Source organism: Mixophyes fleayi, chromosome 5 (assembly GCF_038048845.1).
Source record: "Mixophyes fleayi isolate aMixFle1 chromosome 5, aMixFle1.hap1, whole genome shotgun sequence".
Taxonomy (NCBI): domain Eukaryota; kingdom Metazoa; phylum Chordata; class Amphibia; order Anura; family Limnodynastidae; genus Mixophyes; species Mixophyes fleayi.
Window position 1 is genome coordinate 176,862,872 of NC_134406.1, and position 18,223 is coordinate 176,881,094.

Consider the following 18,223-nt stretch of genomic DNA (forward strand, 5'->3'; position numbering starts at 1 on the left):
GGTCTAGACTGATCAAATTGTGGTGTCCTATATTGAGGATAGAAGGGGCTTCAAAATGATTTGGCTAAGGTTAGTGCAAATATATATGTTCCCCATTGAACTGAATATATCATACTTGCTGAATATTGTGTTGTAGACATTTTCCATTGATAAATCACTGAGAAATGAGAAGGCCAACAAAGGTCTCTCCAGACCTGATTTCATTCTGGGGACAGAAATAAGAGATACGCTCTTCACACCAGAATCTGTTTGTGGTGGCCTAAAAAAATTATCTAGTACAAAGCAATGCTAAATAACATTTCAAATCTGAAGTGTTAAGGGCAGAGTAGCGTGAGATCCTCAACTGCTAGAATTGCTTTGTGAGATGTTTACCTTTAGCAGCCCCCTTTCTGAGGAGCTTGTTATGTTCCAGAGTACTCAGTTGCACCCAGGACTTAGGCTCAGGTAGTAGTAGTTTTTGATCTAGCACCTGCCCGGTGGATAGAACAGGACACAGTAGGAGGTAATGATAAACCAGGATATATTAGCAGAACTCTGAGCCAGACTGGCAAGGATTAATGTGGAATAGAAAAGGCAGCAGAATCCTTTAAACAAGCCATAAACAAGCCAGAGATCGGGGCAGGTAGAAATATGAGAGCAAACTGTTTAACAAAGCCAAGAGTCAGGAGTAGAGAAGACAACAATTCCTATAAACAATCCGGGTCAAACCATGATAGCCGAACAGGTCAGGGTACAAGGTACACTAGGTCAAGCAGAAACTATCACCAGCATTGGTATGATGCCAGGAAGAGGTTTATAAAGACAGCAGCACCAATGATAACTGCAGGATATTTAGCTGCATGAGTGTGGTAGGTGATTGTACACCCGAGGCTCCCAGACTGAGAGCTGAATGAAGTCTGTAACTATTTGCCAAGCAACCTGCTGAATCCATGAACTGCAGGTAGTAACAGTAATTGCACAGATGATAGATCAAACAAACAGAGCACCTATTTCCTAACATAATTTAAAGTAAGTATTCTGTGTGAAAGTTTGACCCATTTTTGTTTTCCAATGTTGATGTTGAATTTTTACAAAATATTCATTTCTAAAGAAGAAACTGCAGTGGGAAGGCACTGTACATTGAATTTTAAATTCCTGTTTCATACAAGAAAATATCAGATGTGTTTTTTTTTTTTTTGTTCCAACCATTGAAATTCCATTTGTAACCAAATATATGCATATGAAAGTGCTTCTTGCTTGCCTCTTCAAATTGTTAAATGACCCTTTGTCACCATTGCCAACACAAACAGTCTGCAGATTATTTTGATATTGGTGTAATCTGTATTTTTACAAATTCTATATCTGCAGAAAGGGAGAAGCTGTGATAAGTGATCTTTTATCCCTCTATCTAATTTTGCATTGTCTACACGCATTGTCGTATAGATGGATAGATGTGAACAACACTTTAATTTCTCACATGCAAATCTAATTTTTCTGTATCCTTCCACGTAAAAAGATGAGAATCATTTGAGGGGGGACTCATACAGTGTATCAATTATTATAGTTTTTATTATGAAATGACTAGTTCATTGTTGTATTTGTCATGATTTCCCTGTAACTCGAAAACTCCCACTGGCCTTGACAAGACCACTTATTTTGTTATTGTTTTACTGCTTAGTGTGTAGATAATTTAGTTGTGTTGGAGTTTACACGTTTTCTTTTGTAGTCATCAGTCACGTAATTCGCCTCCTACATGTTTCTCTGTAGCACAGTGTCAGCAGTATTCTCTTTGGCTATATGTGTATTTGTCAGTATATTTTCAAAACTCGTATATCAGTGTCACTGGAGTGAAAGCAGTGCAAAATGATAAATTCACAAGCAACAATAACTTGCAGACATGTTTAGGGAACATTCAATTTCCACAGTTGTGTTCTATATTGTTAAGAGAAACGTTTAGAAGTTTTACTAACTCTGTAATTAGTGCCTCATTGGTTGACACTTAAACATAATGGTGGTACAGGGATTAGCATTACTGCAACTTGGGTTGTGTATGTGGTAGACAATGTAAACTACTGGGACAGGTATTGATGTGGATTAAACATTCTTTAAGTGTGTTGTAATATGTTGGCCCTCTATATAAATAGAGGTTAATAAGGATAAGTGTTCGAATAGGGCTCCATTACACCCCCACCCCCCACCAAAAAGCTATTGCTCTTGCCCAAATCTGCTTAGTTTTTAAATTCCTCCAAAATTGCTGATTTTTCTTTGCCTCATAAATGTACTAACAGCACATATCCATTTCTAGTTATTTTTTTCCAATGTCTCTCCATCTGATTAGCATAATGGTGAAGGTCCCCAAATTCCAGAGGGTACAGTTCATTAGTCATCCATTTGGCCAGACCTCGAGTGACTTTTTGTGGAAGGCATATGTAGGTGCCAGGAAGGGGGAGTTATGGCATTTCTAGTGCCTTCCCAACATCCCCTGCACTCAAGATAATTTTCTCTAATGCAGGGGCTTAGCCCTGCCCCCTCAGTTACATTATCGTGCATCATTCTGCTGCCTCCTCCCCCAGCCCTCACTGGTAGTAAATGCTGGTGGGGGACTAAGTAGGATTTTTAATCATGTGAACTCCTTCAGTGCCAAGGATGAGTAGAACTCGTCCTTGGCACTGAAGAGGTTAAGTAGGTATGTTCTGTGGTATGTAAAAACACAACTCATAGAAGAACAGGACCTGGACAGATAGTGTTGATGGATTGGTGGGGGGGGGGGGGGTGGTATATTAGCTGCTGTCCTGGGCCATAAGTATGATGACACTAAGGGGTAAATATGTCAATCTGCTGGTTTCAAAGAGTGGAGATGTAGCCTATAGCAACCAATCAGATTCTAGCTGCCATTTTGTAGAATGTACTAAATAAATGATAACTACAATCTGATTGGTTGCTGTAGGCAACATCTCCACTTTTTCAAACCTGCAGCTTGATAAATTTACCCCCATGAGTGTCAATATCAGTATTTTTATTCTAGCGGCTTGCATTCACTACAGGTGGGTTAGTAAATATTCTTTTTACAGCAGGATATATATATACTTTATCAATAGGTATGCTGTATGTTACCAGTGCTTTTAGGAAAGTTTTTTTTTTTATTTTTTAGCACTGTATTTGAAGGTATAATCAATGTGAACTAAATCTTCTGTTCTGAGAATGTCCCTGTTCGTTATCTTCATGCAAATTGTGCAAAGGAGGCAAAATATGGCTGTAACACATGTGATTTTATACATAGTCTATTCAAAAATCTGTTTAGTGTAGAATTGTGTGTATGTTACATGTGTGCTTTAAAGGTCTCTGCCATTCAGTCACTTTTGTCCTGCTGCTCTCTACCTACACAGTGCTTGTCATTTGTGTCTGGTGCACCTATTTTTTTTTTTTTTTTTACGGAGTTATTTTCTTCTGCTATTGTTTGGGTATCAAAATTACGTCATGAGTTCAGAGAAATCATATCGGTGGATACTGTGTTCAGTAAACTGAGCAAATCCTGTCCATGGTCCACTAGGCTAACTCTTGCACAAATGAGTGCAAATAAACAAGTAAGGCCTTTATCTTCCTCTCAACCATAATGATGAGAATGTCCTGTTTAAATTATTTCTGTAGGTTGCAAAAGAATAAATTGCTTGAGATAAGCTCCAGTGACCTGTCACAGCCTTCATAACATCTAGCACACCAGAAGATAGTGTGTTAATGCCTGCTACTACAAACTGTCCCTCCCATTCTCGACAGTCAGTGCAGAGAGGTGGGAATGAGGCTGTCTCCTCGCATTGTCCTTGAAAAACATCTTTACAGCGGAGAGAAAGAGACACACAGATTCATGGTCCGTGTTTTCTCACAATGAATGCAACTTTTAAGTCCCCATAACCTGCAGGAAAAGAGGGGAAATGGTTGTCCGTACACATTTCACAAATCATATGTAAATACTATGTAGTCTGTGTGGGAACACAGACAAACAGTGGAACAAAGGAAAACCATGCTAAAGTACATATTACAAAAAAAATGTGACATAATCTAATAAATGAATAATAAACCAATATAAACAATACATTTTAAAATAAAAGAATGTTAGGGGAATAAGGGATGGAATGGGACACACCATACAATGTATACATTGAAGTTCTATATTGGCAAATAGGTTCAAGTAACATATGGGTGAAGAAAAAATAAGGGACAATACAAAGAGGGAGAACCTTTAGAGTCTCTTCCACTTTTCAAGCCCAGTCTCTGACCGTTGATACATATGTTTGCACCAGTAAAAGTGGGTTATAATGATTGCAGCATTCACCAAATGAATAAAAGTGATCTCATGTACCTGAAATCTCCAACAGAGGGGATAGGTTATGTGTGTTTTAGTTGTATTGGGGCAGGTTTTTCAGTTCTGTGAGCTTCAATGACTAAAGCTGCATATCTTGGGGAGTTTTGAATACCATGGTCTGATTTCTATTTAACAACTGCTGGAGTGGTCTGTTTGAGGGATTGGTGTCACAAGTTGCTATCCTTCAAGCGTCATAAGATGCTTGAAGGACATTAGTAGTTGAAAATGTCCAGTTTATGGGACTGTTATAGATTTGTCAGAAAGCTACACATTTTTCTGTATTTCCAAAAATCAAAGGTGAAAGATGGTAATAAATGTCTTCATATTTCCTTTATCTGTTAATTGTGTAAATCTCCTCTGCCATTTCCCAGCCCATTTATGGGGATTTTTACTTTCCAGACCAGGAGAGAAAGTTGGGTTTTTAAGGAGTGATGTAAGAGGAGAACACTGGAGAGCCATCTTCAAGTCTACAACATAGGCGCATTGTAGAATAAAAATATAGAAGTCAGCTGTACCTGGTTATCGAGGGAAGGAGATGAAGTATGTGGAAAGTATGTCAAATCTCCAAATTGGCATATTAATGAGGCCTGATTTTAGTATGGGATTCTCTAACCTCCTCGGAGCAGAGCGGGTAGCATATTTTGTTGATTTTTATATAGCGCCACCAATTCTTCAGCACATCAGTCCCTCTCCCATTGAAGGTCACTGACATACACACACGCACATGCTAATTTTGTCAGCAGACAATTTACCAATTTTGTTTTTGTTTTTTGTGTGGAATGAAACCAGAACACCCATAGGTAAACCTATGCAAACAAGGGTACAACATACAAACTCCACACATGCCCTGGAAATTTAGCTCATGACCCTAGCGCTGTTAGGCAGAAGTGCTAAACACTGAGCCGCTATGGGACTTCCCAGACGCCGTCAGTGCTGTAGAGGGATGTTGTCTGGGATGGTTTGTAAAAAAGAATAGGAGACTGAGGAGGACATTACATTTATGAAAGATGAGATTTTCTTCAGTAGACTAGATCCTTATGTACTACAGTATATAAATGCACATGATTTCAATATTTTTTTTTTTAATTAAGTGTAGATTGTAGCCAAACTTTTTATTTATATTTTTTTTTTCTTAACCTCTGTATTGAAGGCTCCAAGAGACATGTTTATAGCATCATATTTATTTGTATTGAGTTAAAAATGGGCCAGAGAGTATGTCGAAAACATCTGTAAATTCAGAACTGTTACGTGGTAAAACAACATCAAAATACACTGTCAACTTATGCTCGTCTTTTTTCATTGTTAGACCCTGAACTTCAGGTTATATCTAATGTTCTGATGTGTAAATCAAGCACCTCCATTTCACATGATAAAAATGAGTATGACGGAGGAGTCAGCCCAGTATAATGACGTTGGCTATTTTAATTGTTTGAGAATGCTGGCCATTTACTTTGATCCACGCCACTGGGCTCTGATATAATTCCATCATCTTATAGAGTAAATCCACCTGCAGGCTGAGTTCTATGAAGTAAGGTCCAATTGATTTTGTCAAATTCTTTTCCTTTGCTGGTTTGTAATACCAGAAGGCAGAAATTGAACACCACTGAGAGAAATGTATCAAGCTATTTTATTGTACTGTGTTGTTATAACCTCCTTTTGCAGGAATAAACCTTACTTGGTCTTAATGAATAAGACTTGGTAGCTGTGGTTTAAGGAAGTAATCAAGTTTGGTGTACAATTTTTGTTGTGGAAGGATTGGTAGCTGGAGCAAACCCTTTTGTCCTGTCCAGGTTTAGGAGTTACCACTACATGGGCATGTTAGGGGAATCTTCTGTAAGTTCTGTAAGAAGGTCCTTCAATTATCGATCGCAACAATGAAGCTGGTATTTAAGCCATAATAGGGAGTATATTGGATTGTGTGAGCAGTGAGTAGAAGAGTCTAGTGAGTGCTTCCAAACTAAATTAAAGTCTCTACTTTCAAGGAGGACATAATCCTGAAAAGATTCTTTAAGATCTGACCTGTCTGGCAAGTGTAACAGCTGTGTTATCTATGAACTTTAGCACACATAAACCTGCGACTCTGATCTAAAAGTATTTTAGTTATATCAAATCGAACATTTTTAGCCAACTGATTTGCTACATCTCTAGACGTACTATTCTTGTAAGAACTGTACTATGCTATAATGTGATGTGATATAGTTTTGGTAACCCACCCTCACGTAGATTAGTTTCTTGTGAGTAGGTAATATGTATGTGGGCTTCATAAGGAGGTGTAATGTACAGAAGGACTTTTCAGGGATGTTTGAGATCTTTAGCTTTTACTGAATACATTTTCAGTAGATTTCCTGGCTTAGCCATATCCGCTAAAGTTAATTGGGGAAATCTTTCTAAGTATTTGACCCTGAATCATCAGCCAGTCATCGAGGGTGGTAAGCTGAGAGCAGCTGTGCAATGCCAAAGCCACAATTATGTATTAAGTGATGGATTAAGGCAATGTCCAACATCAAGAGATGGGGAGTAATACCATGGTCATCCCATAGTGGAAGGCTTACGTGGTGTGTTGTAGTGCAACATTAACAGTTGGCAACAATAGTAAACTAATAACAAATGATTATTTACAGAAATATATTTGCCTTTTCGAAAAATAGGGCAGATAGCATATGAACAAATGTATGTACGGTATATGTTATATATTGTTTAGTTTTATATTGCCTATGATATAACACAGCACTGTACAGTGCAGTGCTCGAAGTGGGCTGGAAGTGGGCTGGTATACAATGGTATGCCATACTGCCTATTCTACCACTGCTTTTAAAAGGACTGATCAGTTATCCTTTGTTCCCTTTAGCCTCTCCTTCTCCGTGTGCTTGTATTGCCATCTGGACCAGCAGTCTCCTGATGTATCTACTGCCCCAGCATCTATCTCCACATCACAGTATGCAGCTTAGCAGAGTGGATACAATTGCACCCTCTCCCCTGTTATGCACGTTTTGTCGCTATCCAATAACGATTGTCGAATCTCGATTTGTGTTTCCAACACACAAATATTTATTCTCAAAAAGTAGCAGAATAATTCAAGCGGAATAATAGTAAGTACAGCCTTTATTTATCGCAGGCGCTCTGGATCCAGTGAACAGTCATTCAGTTCTGAAGTCTGTGGACAAGATGTCTGATCACTGGATGAAAAGCTCCTGCTTATATGCAAACAGAAATACAGTGAAACAATGCAGATGGTATGGCTTGCTTCTATTGGTCCAGGCTTCAGGAAGGTCCAGGGGGTTGCAGATCATAGACTGGTTCAATCTAAGGAATACAAAGGTGGGGGTCATCTCTCCAGGGGATGAGCTCTGTTCTTCCCGCCACAACTCCAATTACAACCAGTCCATTAGCATTTTACAGTCAGCATCATATTAAAGGTTTATTCCCTAACATCAATAACTAGAGTATGCAATGTGCGATCTCTTCGCCGAATGCACCGGACAGCTGCTGATGTAAAGGGGATCAATATGATATCAGACATGACACGTTTCCTTTAACCTGAACCATATGTATCACTAATATGCATATAACTTATATTATTACGTATAAACACTACTATATTTTGACATAAATAACTATGTGTTGCGACTACGATTGATATGTACTATTTACAAATGTGTGTGTTTGTGCGACTGTATACAAAAGTGTAAAAACTGTTATTGCCATGTGTGCAGCTGGATACGCCCTTCCACGCCGTAGCGTGCTCTACGCATAATTTCAGACAAAGACAATCAAGTTTGCTTGATATTAATTGAAATGACTTTATCCAATTTGCTGACTTTGACACCCCCAACAGTGCAGCTGTGATCGTTCCTGCTAGCAGTATGGCTGTGATCGCCCCCAGGAGTGCGGCCAAGATCACACGCACACCTTCCCCCCTCCAGCAGTGCAGTGGCACATTCTCATTACATACTACATCCTGCTCACTCGCCGAGTGAGGCACAAGTAAGAGGGGTATATAGGTAATTAATGAAGAAAGAGGTGAGCAGCTGAGAAGCAATTGAGAGTAGGAATATCATAAGAGAGAACAGTAGTGATGCAGAAAAGGGAACATTAATGAGTAAGAGGGAAGAAAGCTACAGGAAGACAAATAAGAGGAACAGGGAAGAAGATGGTGCAGGAGAATAGGTGAGAGGGACAGGGGAGAAGATGGTGCAGGGGAATAGGTGAGAGGGACAGGGGAGAATTTGGTGCAGGAGAATAGGTGAGAGGGGCCGGGGAGAAGAAGATGCAGGGGGATAGGTGAGGGGGACAGAGGAGAAGATGGTGCAGGGGAATAGGTGAGAGGGACTGCGGCATATTTTTTGTCTCATAGTTGGAACCTAAATGGGTATAAAGCATGGCACATATGCAGAGTCAGATGAGAAACATCTTGATATAGAGAGAGATCTGCAGAGTATATCATTTTGCCTCTTACGTTACCAATTTTTAGGTTATATATTAAGTGTTCTTTCACCATGAAATGATGTAAGCAACATTTAACATTCCTAGGTTGGTCACTTGCCTTTCATCTAAGACATAATGCTCTGTGTGCTTAGTCTATCCAGAATTCTGGTGGAACTTCAGCACCAGGAGAATTTGAATATGGCCTGTAATGATTCATGTAGCTTTGTAGGGGAGATTGTATCAGTGATTTCCATAAGCCTGGTATTGTTGCTCCTACATCTATTCTTTATATTGTCAAGGTGCGTTTGATTTATTTTCCTTGCAAATTGTTCTTCCTCTGCTGAACCACTCTGTCAGTGTCTACATTGGTTGCCTGTTTGTTACCAAATCCAATATAAAATACCTCTATTAACCTAAAAGGCCATCAACAAAACATACATCTTCTCACTAAATTATCTCCCAGCTTGACAACTCCGTTCTGCACAAGATCTGCTTCTCTCATCCACTCTTATTACATGCTGCCATTCCCAGTTACAGGACTTTTTTCGAGCTGCACCCACTCTATGGAATTCCCCTCCTCGCACAATAAGACTCTCCTCTGGTCTACAAACATTCAAACGGTCTTTGAAAACCCAACTCTTCAGGCAATCTCATAATATATTCCTCAACCACCCTCATAACATCACTAGGTTACCTTATGACCACACTTTACACAATTCACACAAGACTACAACCTTCTGACCCCCTGACCAACATTGCTGTGCGACTATATCATATAGCATACTAATCACTTTTTACCTTTGTAATCTGGCTGGACCGAAATGCAATATGTAGACTTAAACTCCTGTATCAAACTCCCATTGTCCCATAGATTGTAAGCTTGCAAGCAGGACCTTCAAACCTCTTTGTATTACTGAGTATTGTTTATTACTGTGTTTGTCCCAAATTGTAAAGTGCTACAGAATTTGCTGGTGCTATATAAATGAATGATAAAGAATAGACAATTCGTGTGTGTGTGTGTAGTAGTAGTAGATGGAATATCAGCCATATTGGCTCAATCCTATTACAATAAAGCTATTTAACATTTGGCTTTCTCTAGTTGATGGAGTGTAGATGAGCTAATAGGCCTGGGCATGTAACTGGTAAGTCCTTTTTCCTTTCTCATCGTTGCCTGATAAAACTCTGATTACTTTAGGTGTTCTGGTAAAAGAGGAGTACATCCCTGAACGTAAGTAGATAGGTGACGTCTGAGACTGATTTTGTGTTTTGGAGTTCTCAAATGTTTCTCGGGCACAATGATATGTGCTTTTTCTTTGTTTTTGTTTAGTCAATGTCCTGGAAATTTTATGTATTCTGCCTTTTGTATCGATGCACATTTATGGTCGCTTTGTTTGTAACAAAAAAGTTTGCACGGAGCCAGCTATTTCACTAGAGCAACTCTTTCTTGCTTTATTGTTAGAATTGTTTGTTATAGCTTGTAACTTTTTTTTTTTTTTTTTTTTTTTTAAATGTCTGCTGATATGTTATTACAGATATTTGGGGCGCCAACTCAAATAACTATAGAAATAAGTGTATATAAAAGAGAAAACAAATCACAAGCCACCATTCTTGGGAATAATGCCAATTCTCTCTCGACAATGGAACCAAAAAAATTCCAAAATTCGAACAGTGCTGGATAATGTTCCTAAAAATTGTATATGAAAAAATCTATAATCTAAATCTGTAAAGTGTGTATAAAAATACACAAAACATATATAAATATATAATATCATGGTACAAAAATAATCTGCAGAAATTACTAATTCAAGAAAATTGCTTAATCTTTGAATTCATCACATCAACCAGCAAATAAAAAAAAAAAAGGAAAAATAAAATAAACACTGTAGCATAAAGTGGTAACAGAACAAATCATGTTCTGATGATCCAATAATAGTCGTCAAAAGCAGGAAATATGTAAAATGACATACCTAATGCCATGGAAGTTTGCTTAGTCCATCAAAGCCACAATTTGTAACTTTTAAAGGAACCTATTTCTTCTAATCTACAGCTTGCATTCTACATAAATAAGCATTTAATGGTAAAATGTTCTACTGGTAAAATATTTGACTGTGCTGGAGAAACTGTACTGTATAGAAGTCTATCAACACAACACATTAGTGGACTTGTGCAAAAGACTGCATTAGTATACCACAGGTTGTTTACATCTTGAGTGCAGGTCTACAACTCTATTCCACATCCAGGGTGCACCATTACACATTCAAGCATTGTACAGTACAATATACGGGTTTAAACCTTATTAATAATCCTGAAAAACTACCTTCAAAAAATTAGTAACTTCTTAGGTACAGTGTAGCTATAGTTGTGTGAGTTTTTTGTTTGTTTGAGATTACTATGCAAATAATTAAATGGCAACATTGTCGTTAAATCATACTTGCCCACTTTTTGAAACTCCAATTCAGAGTATCCCATAGGGGAGGTCCGAGGAACAAGTGCAGGGTGCATGGAAATTTGCATCATCAATGTCCCATCCTTGCTGTGCAAGAATGCAATTTGCAGCATCACACAGTGTGAGCCATGAGAGCGTATGTATAGTCTGGAGGGTGGTATACTCTCCTGGAATTCTGGGAGAACTCGCCAACATTTGTGAGTCCCCAGGATATTCTTGGAGTGTAGTCAAGTATTGTGTAAATATATTTAGCAAGATTTCTTTGGGGCAGCTGTGCTAGTCAGCACTGGTAAAGTATGTTTTTGTCATTTTACAGGTATTGGTTAAAAGTTCATGATTTTTATATGCAAAAAGTGCAAAATGCTTTCATTTGATGGAATCTTATGCTGTTTGATTTAACACTTATGTTTTGTAAATCAATTATGTAGATTAGAAAAACAATTGTCAAATGTTCTAAACATTTATTTACTGCTGATAACCCATTGTTACTGATACTTGCAGTGCCTGCACCCATTGGGTGTGACATTTTTTCTTTCAGAAAACCCCTGTTAATGCATCCCTAACCTAGTGCAAATACTTACCCTGTTCCTCTCCTCTTACCTTGTCTTAATGATGGACGCAAATGGTCATTGCATAAGGTCTTTTTACATTTAATGGCACAATGTTAGTTATATTTCTCGCTGGTTACTGGAAATGTTTAACAACTGCTAACTTCTTTTGTAACTAAATATAAACTGCTCGCAATTGAATGAAATGACATCATTTCAACATTATCGACCTATGCACCAAAGTGACCATAGAAAACAACTTGATGTTTCAGGTGTTTGATTTTTTTGTTATTATAACTTTTTTATTTAGGATTTAAGGGATACAACGGAAAACAAACAAAATATTTTGTTTGCAATTGACTAGGATCCAAAATTTTACAAAATAGATTAAATAAAACAAAAGGGTGGGGTAATTGTATATACCTGTCAAATCAGATTCAATAGGGGAATTTACAGTATTATTATTATTCAGCTTGCTATTCCTTTGTTAAAAATTGATGCTGCATCCAGCAAGAAAGTTGTTGGTTTTCTTGGCCCATGTCATGGATGCCATCACAGCAGGAGTTTTCCCTTACATTGTACCATGCTGTCTGCCCTGTTTTGTCAGAGTGCCTTCACTGCACAAAGCTCCAACATAACTAGCGCCCCAATGGAATTCCTTCTAATAGCCTTTCTTCAAATCTAAATGGCATTCTCTATGTGAGGTCTGCTAAACCTTTGCCTAATATGATAGTCAAGCTGAAAACAGCATAAATGTGTTTTTTGTCTTGAATCCTGCATGTTGGCTGTAAGAGTTAACCGTTCCAGTATTTGTATGACTAAGAGGCCCTGGTTTGCAGCATGTAGTGGAGAGTCTCTCCTGCAGCAGCTCTAATCCTCTTGGGTTCCTGTAAGGCGCTCTATGTTGCATAGGGGTTTCCCCAAGCTCCTCCTCCCAGATTCATTCATATTTTCTCACTGTTCGTTCCTTCCCTCTTATGCTGCACATTATTCAGCCATCCTGTATCGCCCCTTGTCTTTTCCAAACTGACAACCTGCTTGATCTCTGCCTTGCTAGATCCAACCCGCTCATTCCATTAATGTCCCCAGTACAAGTAAAAGCCCACCCTCTTTCGTGCTGCCAGACTGCATTCATGGCACCCTGCCTTTTCTCAGCACTAACACATAACTCTTCATCTCTCTACCAGTGTGTTTTTTAACCCGTGCATTACCTTTTAGTTTATGTAATGCCTACATGCAAATAGCTGCTGCAATTTGATGCTTGAAGTGGAAAATCCTTAATTTGTCACAGTTTATGCAATAAACAGCACTTCACCTCATTCTATTGTCTATCACCTTTCACTTTGCATACAGGGTGTCTAAATTTCTGTGCTTTTGCACAGACATGCTCTTCAGTCCATCAATCAAACTTGTCGCAACATGCCACATCATTTTATCACAGAAGTTCCTCTACTGCCATATAAACAAATAATTGGGCAAAGTAATGAATTACACAACCGAGTACCATGAAGGTCACATTTCAGTGTGGTAATGATGATCTAATTGGCTCCCTCCCCCTTAACCACTAACAATTCCACTTCAGCTGCTGAGCTTGGAAGGGTCCCTTGTCTGTGTGAAGGTACAAATGATGCCTTTTGAATATCTGCATGTGAGCATTCATTCACAGACTAGCAAGTGTTATCTCTCTCTCCTCTGTCACCTCTTGTCTCCCTACCCCTTTCCCTCCTCCTTTCGCTCTTTCTCTCTGCCTCCTTCTCTTTCCCTCCCCATTATACTTGCTTGCAGTGTTGCAATAGGACGACAAGGCATCCCGATTTGTAAAGCAGGCACATTGGTGGGCTGTGCACATTGCATGTGATTCATAAAACCATGAATGATCCAGAGGCGAGCAGCCAGCGAGATTTTCATGTGCAGGATGATGCTGTTTTGTTTTGCAATGCCCTGAAGGAGGTGTGTGTACTGTATACGTGTGTAAGGCTGATCTAGCATTCTTTAGAGCCCCCTTCTTTTATTATTTTTCTAACACTGGACAATTACTTTCCATTCTTTTTTTGTTCTTTTATTATTTGTGCTGATCACATGCAGTGTTTGTATATTTCAGGGGGTGTGGGAGGGGAGTGGAGTCCCAGACCAGTGCATCTAGGCTCCCCCCTTAGTCTTGTCTTCCCTCATGTTGTTTTTCTCTTTCCCTTGTTCAGCTGCTGGATTAACTGATGCACTTGGCGGTTATATGGAGGCTTCTCTCCGCCAGCACTGCTCTCCATTTTTGAGAAGGAAAAAACAGGCTCCAGAAGGAGGAGGATCATGCCTCGGACAAAACAGATCCACCCCAGAAACCTAAGAGGTTAGCAAATGGTTTCTCTGTTTTGATTGTGTGCTTGTTTTGGAGGGATCCATCCAGCTGTTTACCTAATCTAGGTGGCAGTGCTGGCGAGGGAGGTTGATGCTCTGCAGCATGTCATTGTTTGGTGACTGGGAATCTTGTCCTGAATAGAGTAATGGTAAAGCTTCATCTATTGGTGATATCATTTCAAGCTTGTACAGCTTCTTGGCTAGGACTGAAGATGGCAAAGTATAAAATGACCCCCAGAGATTTAGCATGGAGTATCCTTTGTCTATGCTGTCTACAGACGGATTACATGTCAGTTTTGCTAGGCTGGGCTAACTCACAGTAAACTATAAGTTTTAAGCAAAACCTATTTATTAAACACGCACATAAATACTGTTATGAATTAATAGTGCTGTTAGAAAAACAAATCACCCCTTCACTATTGTCAGGGCCTACAGCATAACCTCTAGTTCTAAGGTGCAGGCCTCATTCACAAGCAAAGGTATGAAAATTAAGGTCAACACAGGGGAAAGGGTCACACAGCTGATGTCAAGCCTGATAACTTCATTATAGTAATATAGGAATAGATGGAATGATTCATTTTTAAGAGTATATTGTTTTAATCCAGGGACAACATGTATGCCAATCATTTCTTTGTGAAAAGGACTAACAACTGGCATCATTTCAAGTGCTAGTGTCTGTCAAATGGTATTACGCTCAGCGTTGTGAAGTGTGGTTGCTGTTAGTCATCTACAGATTGCAATAAGATATATTTATGTGTTTATAACTCTGTACAAATTGGCCTACTCCAAGCACATTTTCTGTGTGCAAACACAACAAGGACATTTTATATTTGTAATTATGCAGATACAGAACAAATCTGCCAACTAGAGTTGCCTTGTGATTATTTAATATATGATAATGATTAAGATGCTTTTTTTATAGATATATATCAAAATAGTATAAGTGCAATTTTATGCAACTGTAAAATGTATTCTTTTGTACTGGTGAAAAAGAAACAATTAGTAATATATAAAGTATAGTTATGTGGTTTTAAATGAGCATCTTTCTTGACAATTGTACATTTTTTGTTCTATTGGACACATTGATTCCAACAAGTGGTACTTTGCCTTTCTCACAGTCCTTTTCACTATGTTTCCCACTGTAGATTGCAAAGTCCTGATTCTTGTATACACATTCAAACATCCCTAACGCCTCCAAATAGTCTTGGATAAGATAAGGCTTTGGCAGATAGCAGGTTTGGAAATTCTCTTTCTATATTGAGTGAATATAGTTTGAATCTCAGTGTCGGCTTTGACCTTGAGAGTGTCTGCAAGTTACACATTTTGGATAGAACAGTTTTCAGAAATGCTACACTAAAAAAAACAAAGCACAAAAAAACTTTGATTGTTTTTTTTTGATCCATCAGCTTTATGGCCATTTCATGTGCAGCTAAACAGTTAAAAGGGCAACTAAGCCTAAAACACAAGCATCTTTTCTCATACACAAGTTTATATGTATAAGAGCCATATTTTGAGAGAACGTAATTGTTTTATGTTTACATATGTTGTATGGAAATATGCACACTTTGTTCTCTGTTACCAACCCTTGCCGACTGAAGGGCTGACCACAGTGTCCTTTAATAGGTGTAAGGTGCCCATACATGGGCTGATGTGGTTGCTTGGCACAAGAGGATACTCACATGAGTGGATGGCCACATAAAATGAGAATCAAAGCTCAGGATAAATCCTTAGACTATATAGAGCACAATTAGTTGAACAATGACCAAACATACCCCCAACTGTAAAATAATGGTTGTGTCTGACTGCATTTTCTGTGAGACCTGATTGGATTCTATGAGATATCATTTGGGTGTTGATCGGCATTGATGGTGTTTTTTGGCCTATACATGCATTCGCTTGTGGCCTGTTAGAAAGAAAATCACCTAATTGACTGTTGCATTTGCAGCATGTATGGACAGCTTTAAAGACTGAAAGCCTGTTGCACCATAGTAAAAATATATACAGCCTAGAAAATTATAGCTGGTGATAATTGCATGTAATATGCAGAAAAAAGGGGCATTGTTTCTGCAGTTGGTCAGTACTAAAAATATACATTTCTAGTTATAAATCTTTAGAACCGAGATTAACCCTGGAAATTAGGAATTTTCTAACAACTATGTTACCATAATTGCCTATTCTAGAACGTTCAGGAGACTTGCAAATATTGTGTGAGCACTAAACTGGGCAGGCCTTGATGACGTGTTTGCCATCCACTTTTTGCCATGCGTCGCATCATGAAGCTCAGCTAGTCTTTTTCTACCTTTCTTCCAGATCAAATATTGTTATTGTAACATTTTGGTTTCAAAAGTCACATCCCACCCTTCATTGGCATTCCACGACCACACCTGGGTAAATAGTACCTTGTGCTTAGAAGCCTTTAGGGTTTGAATAAGTAAGGGTATAGCGTTGGAGGTAGAGAACAAATGTTAAGTACTGGTGCTATTTAAGAATTATGAGACTTTCTACCCCATGCTCATGCAAAATGTTTGTCATTTGAAGGTATTTGGTACTGCCATACATTGATCAGCCACAACATTAAATCCTCCTGCCTAACATTATGTAGGTCCCCCTTGTAACAGCAAAACAACCATGGCCTGTTGAGACTTGGACTCCACAAGACCTCTGAAGGTATCCTATTATACCTGGTACCAAGACGTGGCAGCAGATCCTTTTAAGTCCTGTAAGTTGCGAGGTGAGATCTCCATGGCTTGGAATTGTATTTCCAGCTCATCCCACATATGCTCAATTGGATTGAAATCTGGGGATTTGAAGGGGAAGACAGCACCTTCAACTCTTTGTCATGGTCCTCAAACCATTCCTGAACAATATTTGCAGTGTGGCAGGACGCATTATCCTGCTGAAAGAAGCCACTGCCATCAGGTAATACCGTTGCCATAAAGGTGATGTACTTGTCTGCAATAATGTTTAAGTAAGTGGTACATGTCAAAGTAAGATCCACATGAATGCCAGGACTGCAGGTTTCCAGCAGAACATTGCCCAGAGCATCACACTGCTTCCGCCAGCTTACCTTCTTCCAATAGTGCATTCTGGTGCCATCTCTTTCTCAGGTAAACAAAGCACATGCACCTGGCCATCCACATGATGTGGTTCATCAGACCAGGCCACCTCCTTTCATTGCTCCATGGTCCAGTTCTGGCATTCATGTGCCCATTGTAGGTGTTTTTGGTGGTGGACAGGGGTCAGCATGGGCACTCCATCCAGTTTGTTGCTATGCAGCCCCATACACAGCAAGCTGTGATTCACTGTGTGTTCTGGCACCTTTCTATCTTACAGATACAGAACTGGTAGTTGCTCAAATCAATTTATAGGCTATAACAGGTGCATGAAAGGGTGGGGTTATCCTAAAAGGAAAAAACAGAGACAAATTCCCCCAGCACACTGCTATAGCCAGCAACAGATCTGCTATTTCTACTGTAGATAAAAATGCAAAAGTCTCAGTTGCACACATTTGCAAATGTATGTTGAAACCACCCACCACGCCAAGGTGCTTTTGCTAATAGGGTGGTCCTACTCTAAACAATGAGAGTCCCATATATTTGGGCCATACCTTTCTATCTTACCCAGCATTAACTTTTTCAGCAATTTGTGCTACAATTGCTCTTCTGTGGGATTGGACCAGATGGGGTAGCATTCAACCCTCACATGCGCCTAAATGATCCTTGGGCACCCATGACCCTGTCACCAGTTCACTGGTTGTCCTTACTTGGACACCTTTTGGTAGGTACTAACCACTGCATCAGAGCCGTAACTTGGAATTCTAGCGCCTGGGGCGAGAAAGACAAATGCCGCCCCCTAGCCCTCAATTTTAACTAAATGAACCTAAAATATTCCGCCCCCCCTTCAGCGTTGTGCCCTGGGCGGTCGCCCCTGACGCACAGCCCTAGTTACGGCCCTGCACTGCATACCGGGAACACCCCACAAGACCTGTCGTTTTTTAGATGCACTGACCCAGTTGGTGAGCTTCACAATTTGGCCTTTAACAAAGTTGAACTGATCCTTATTCTTGCCCATTTTTCCTGCTTCCAACACGTCAACTTCATGATCTGACTGTTC

At 39.3% G+C, this 18,223-nt stretch overlaps 1 protein-coding gene across 2 annotated transcripts in view; it reads left to right on the plus strand.

The window, feature by feature from the left end:
• HIVEP1 (HIVEP zinc finger 1) overlaps positions 1 to 18,223 on the plus strand; it is a 182,190-nt gene that overhangs the window by 24,123 nt on the left and 139,844 nt on the right. The window contains exons 1-2 of one of the 2 annotated variants that reach the window (XM_075213075.1): positions 13,496 to 13,708; positions 13,957 to 14,102. In XM_075213075.1, the coding sequence (XP_075069176.1) occupies positions 14,063 to 14,102 (40 nt within the window). In that variant the 5' untranslated portion in view covers positions 13,496 to 13,708; positions 13,957 to 14,062. Of the gene's footprint in view, positions 1 to 13,495; positions 13,709 to 13,956; positions 14,103 to 18,223 lie in introns of those variants that run through there. The other variant, XM_075213076.1, reaches the window with a different exon arrangement.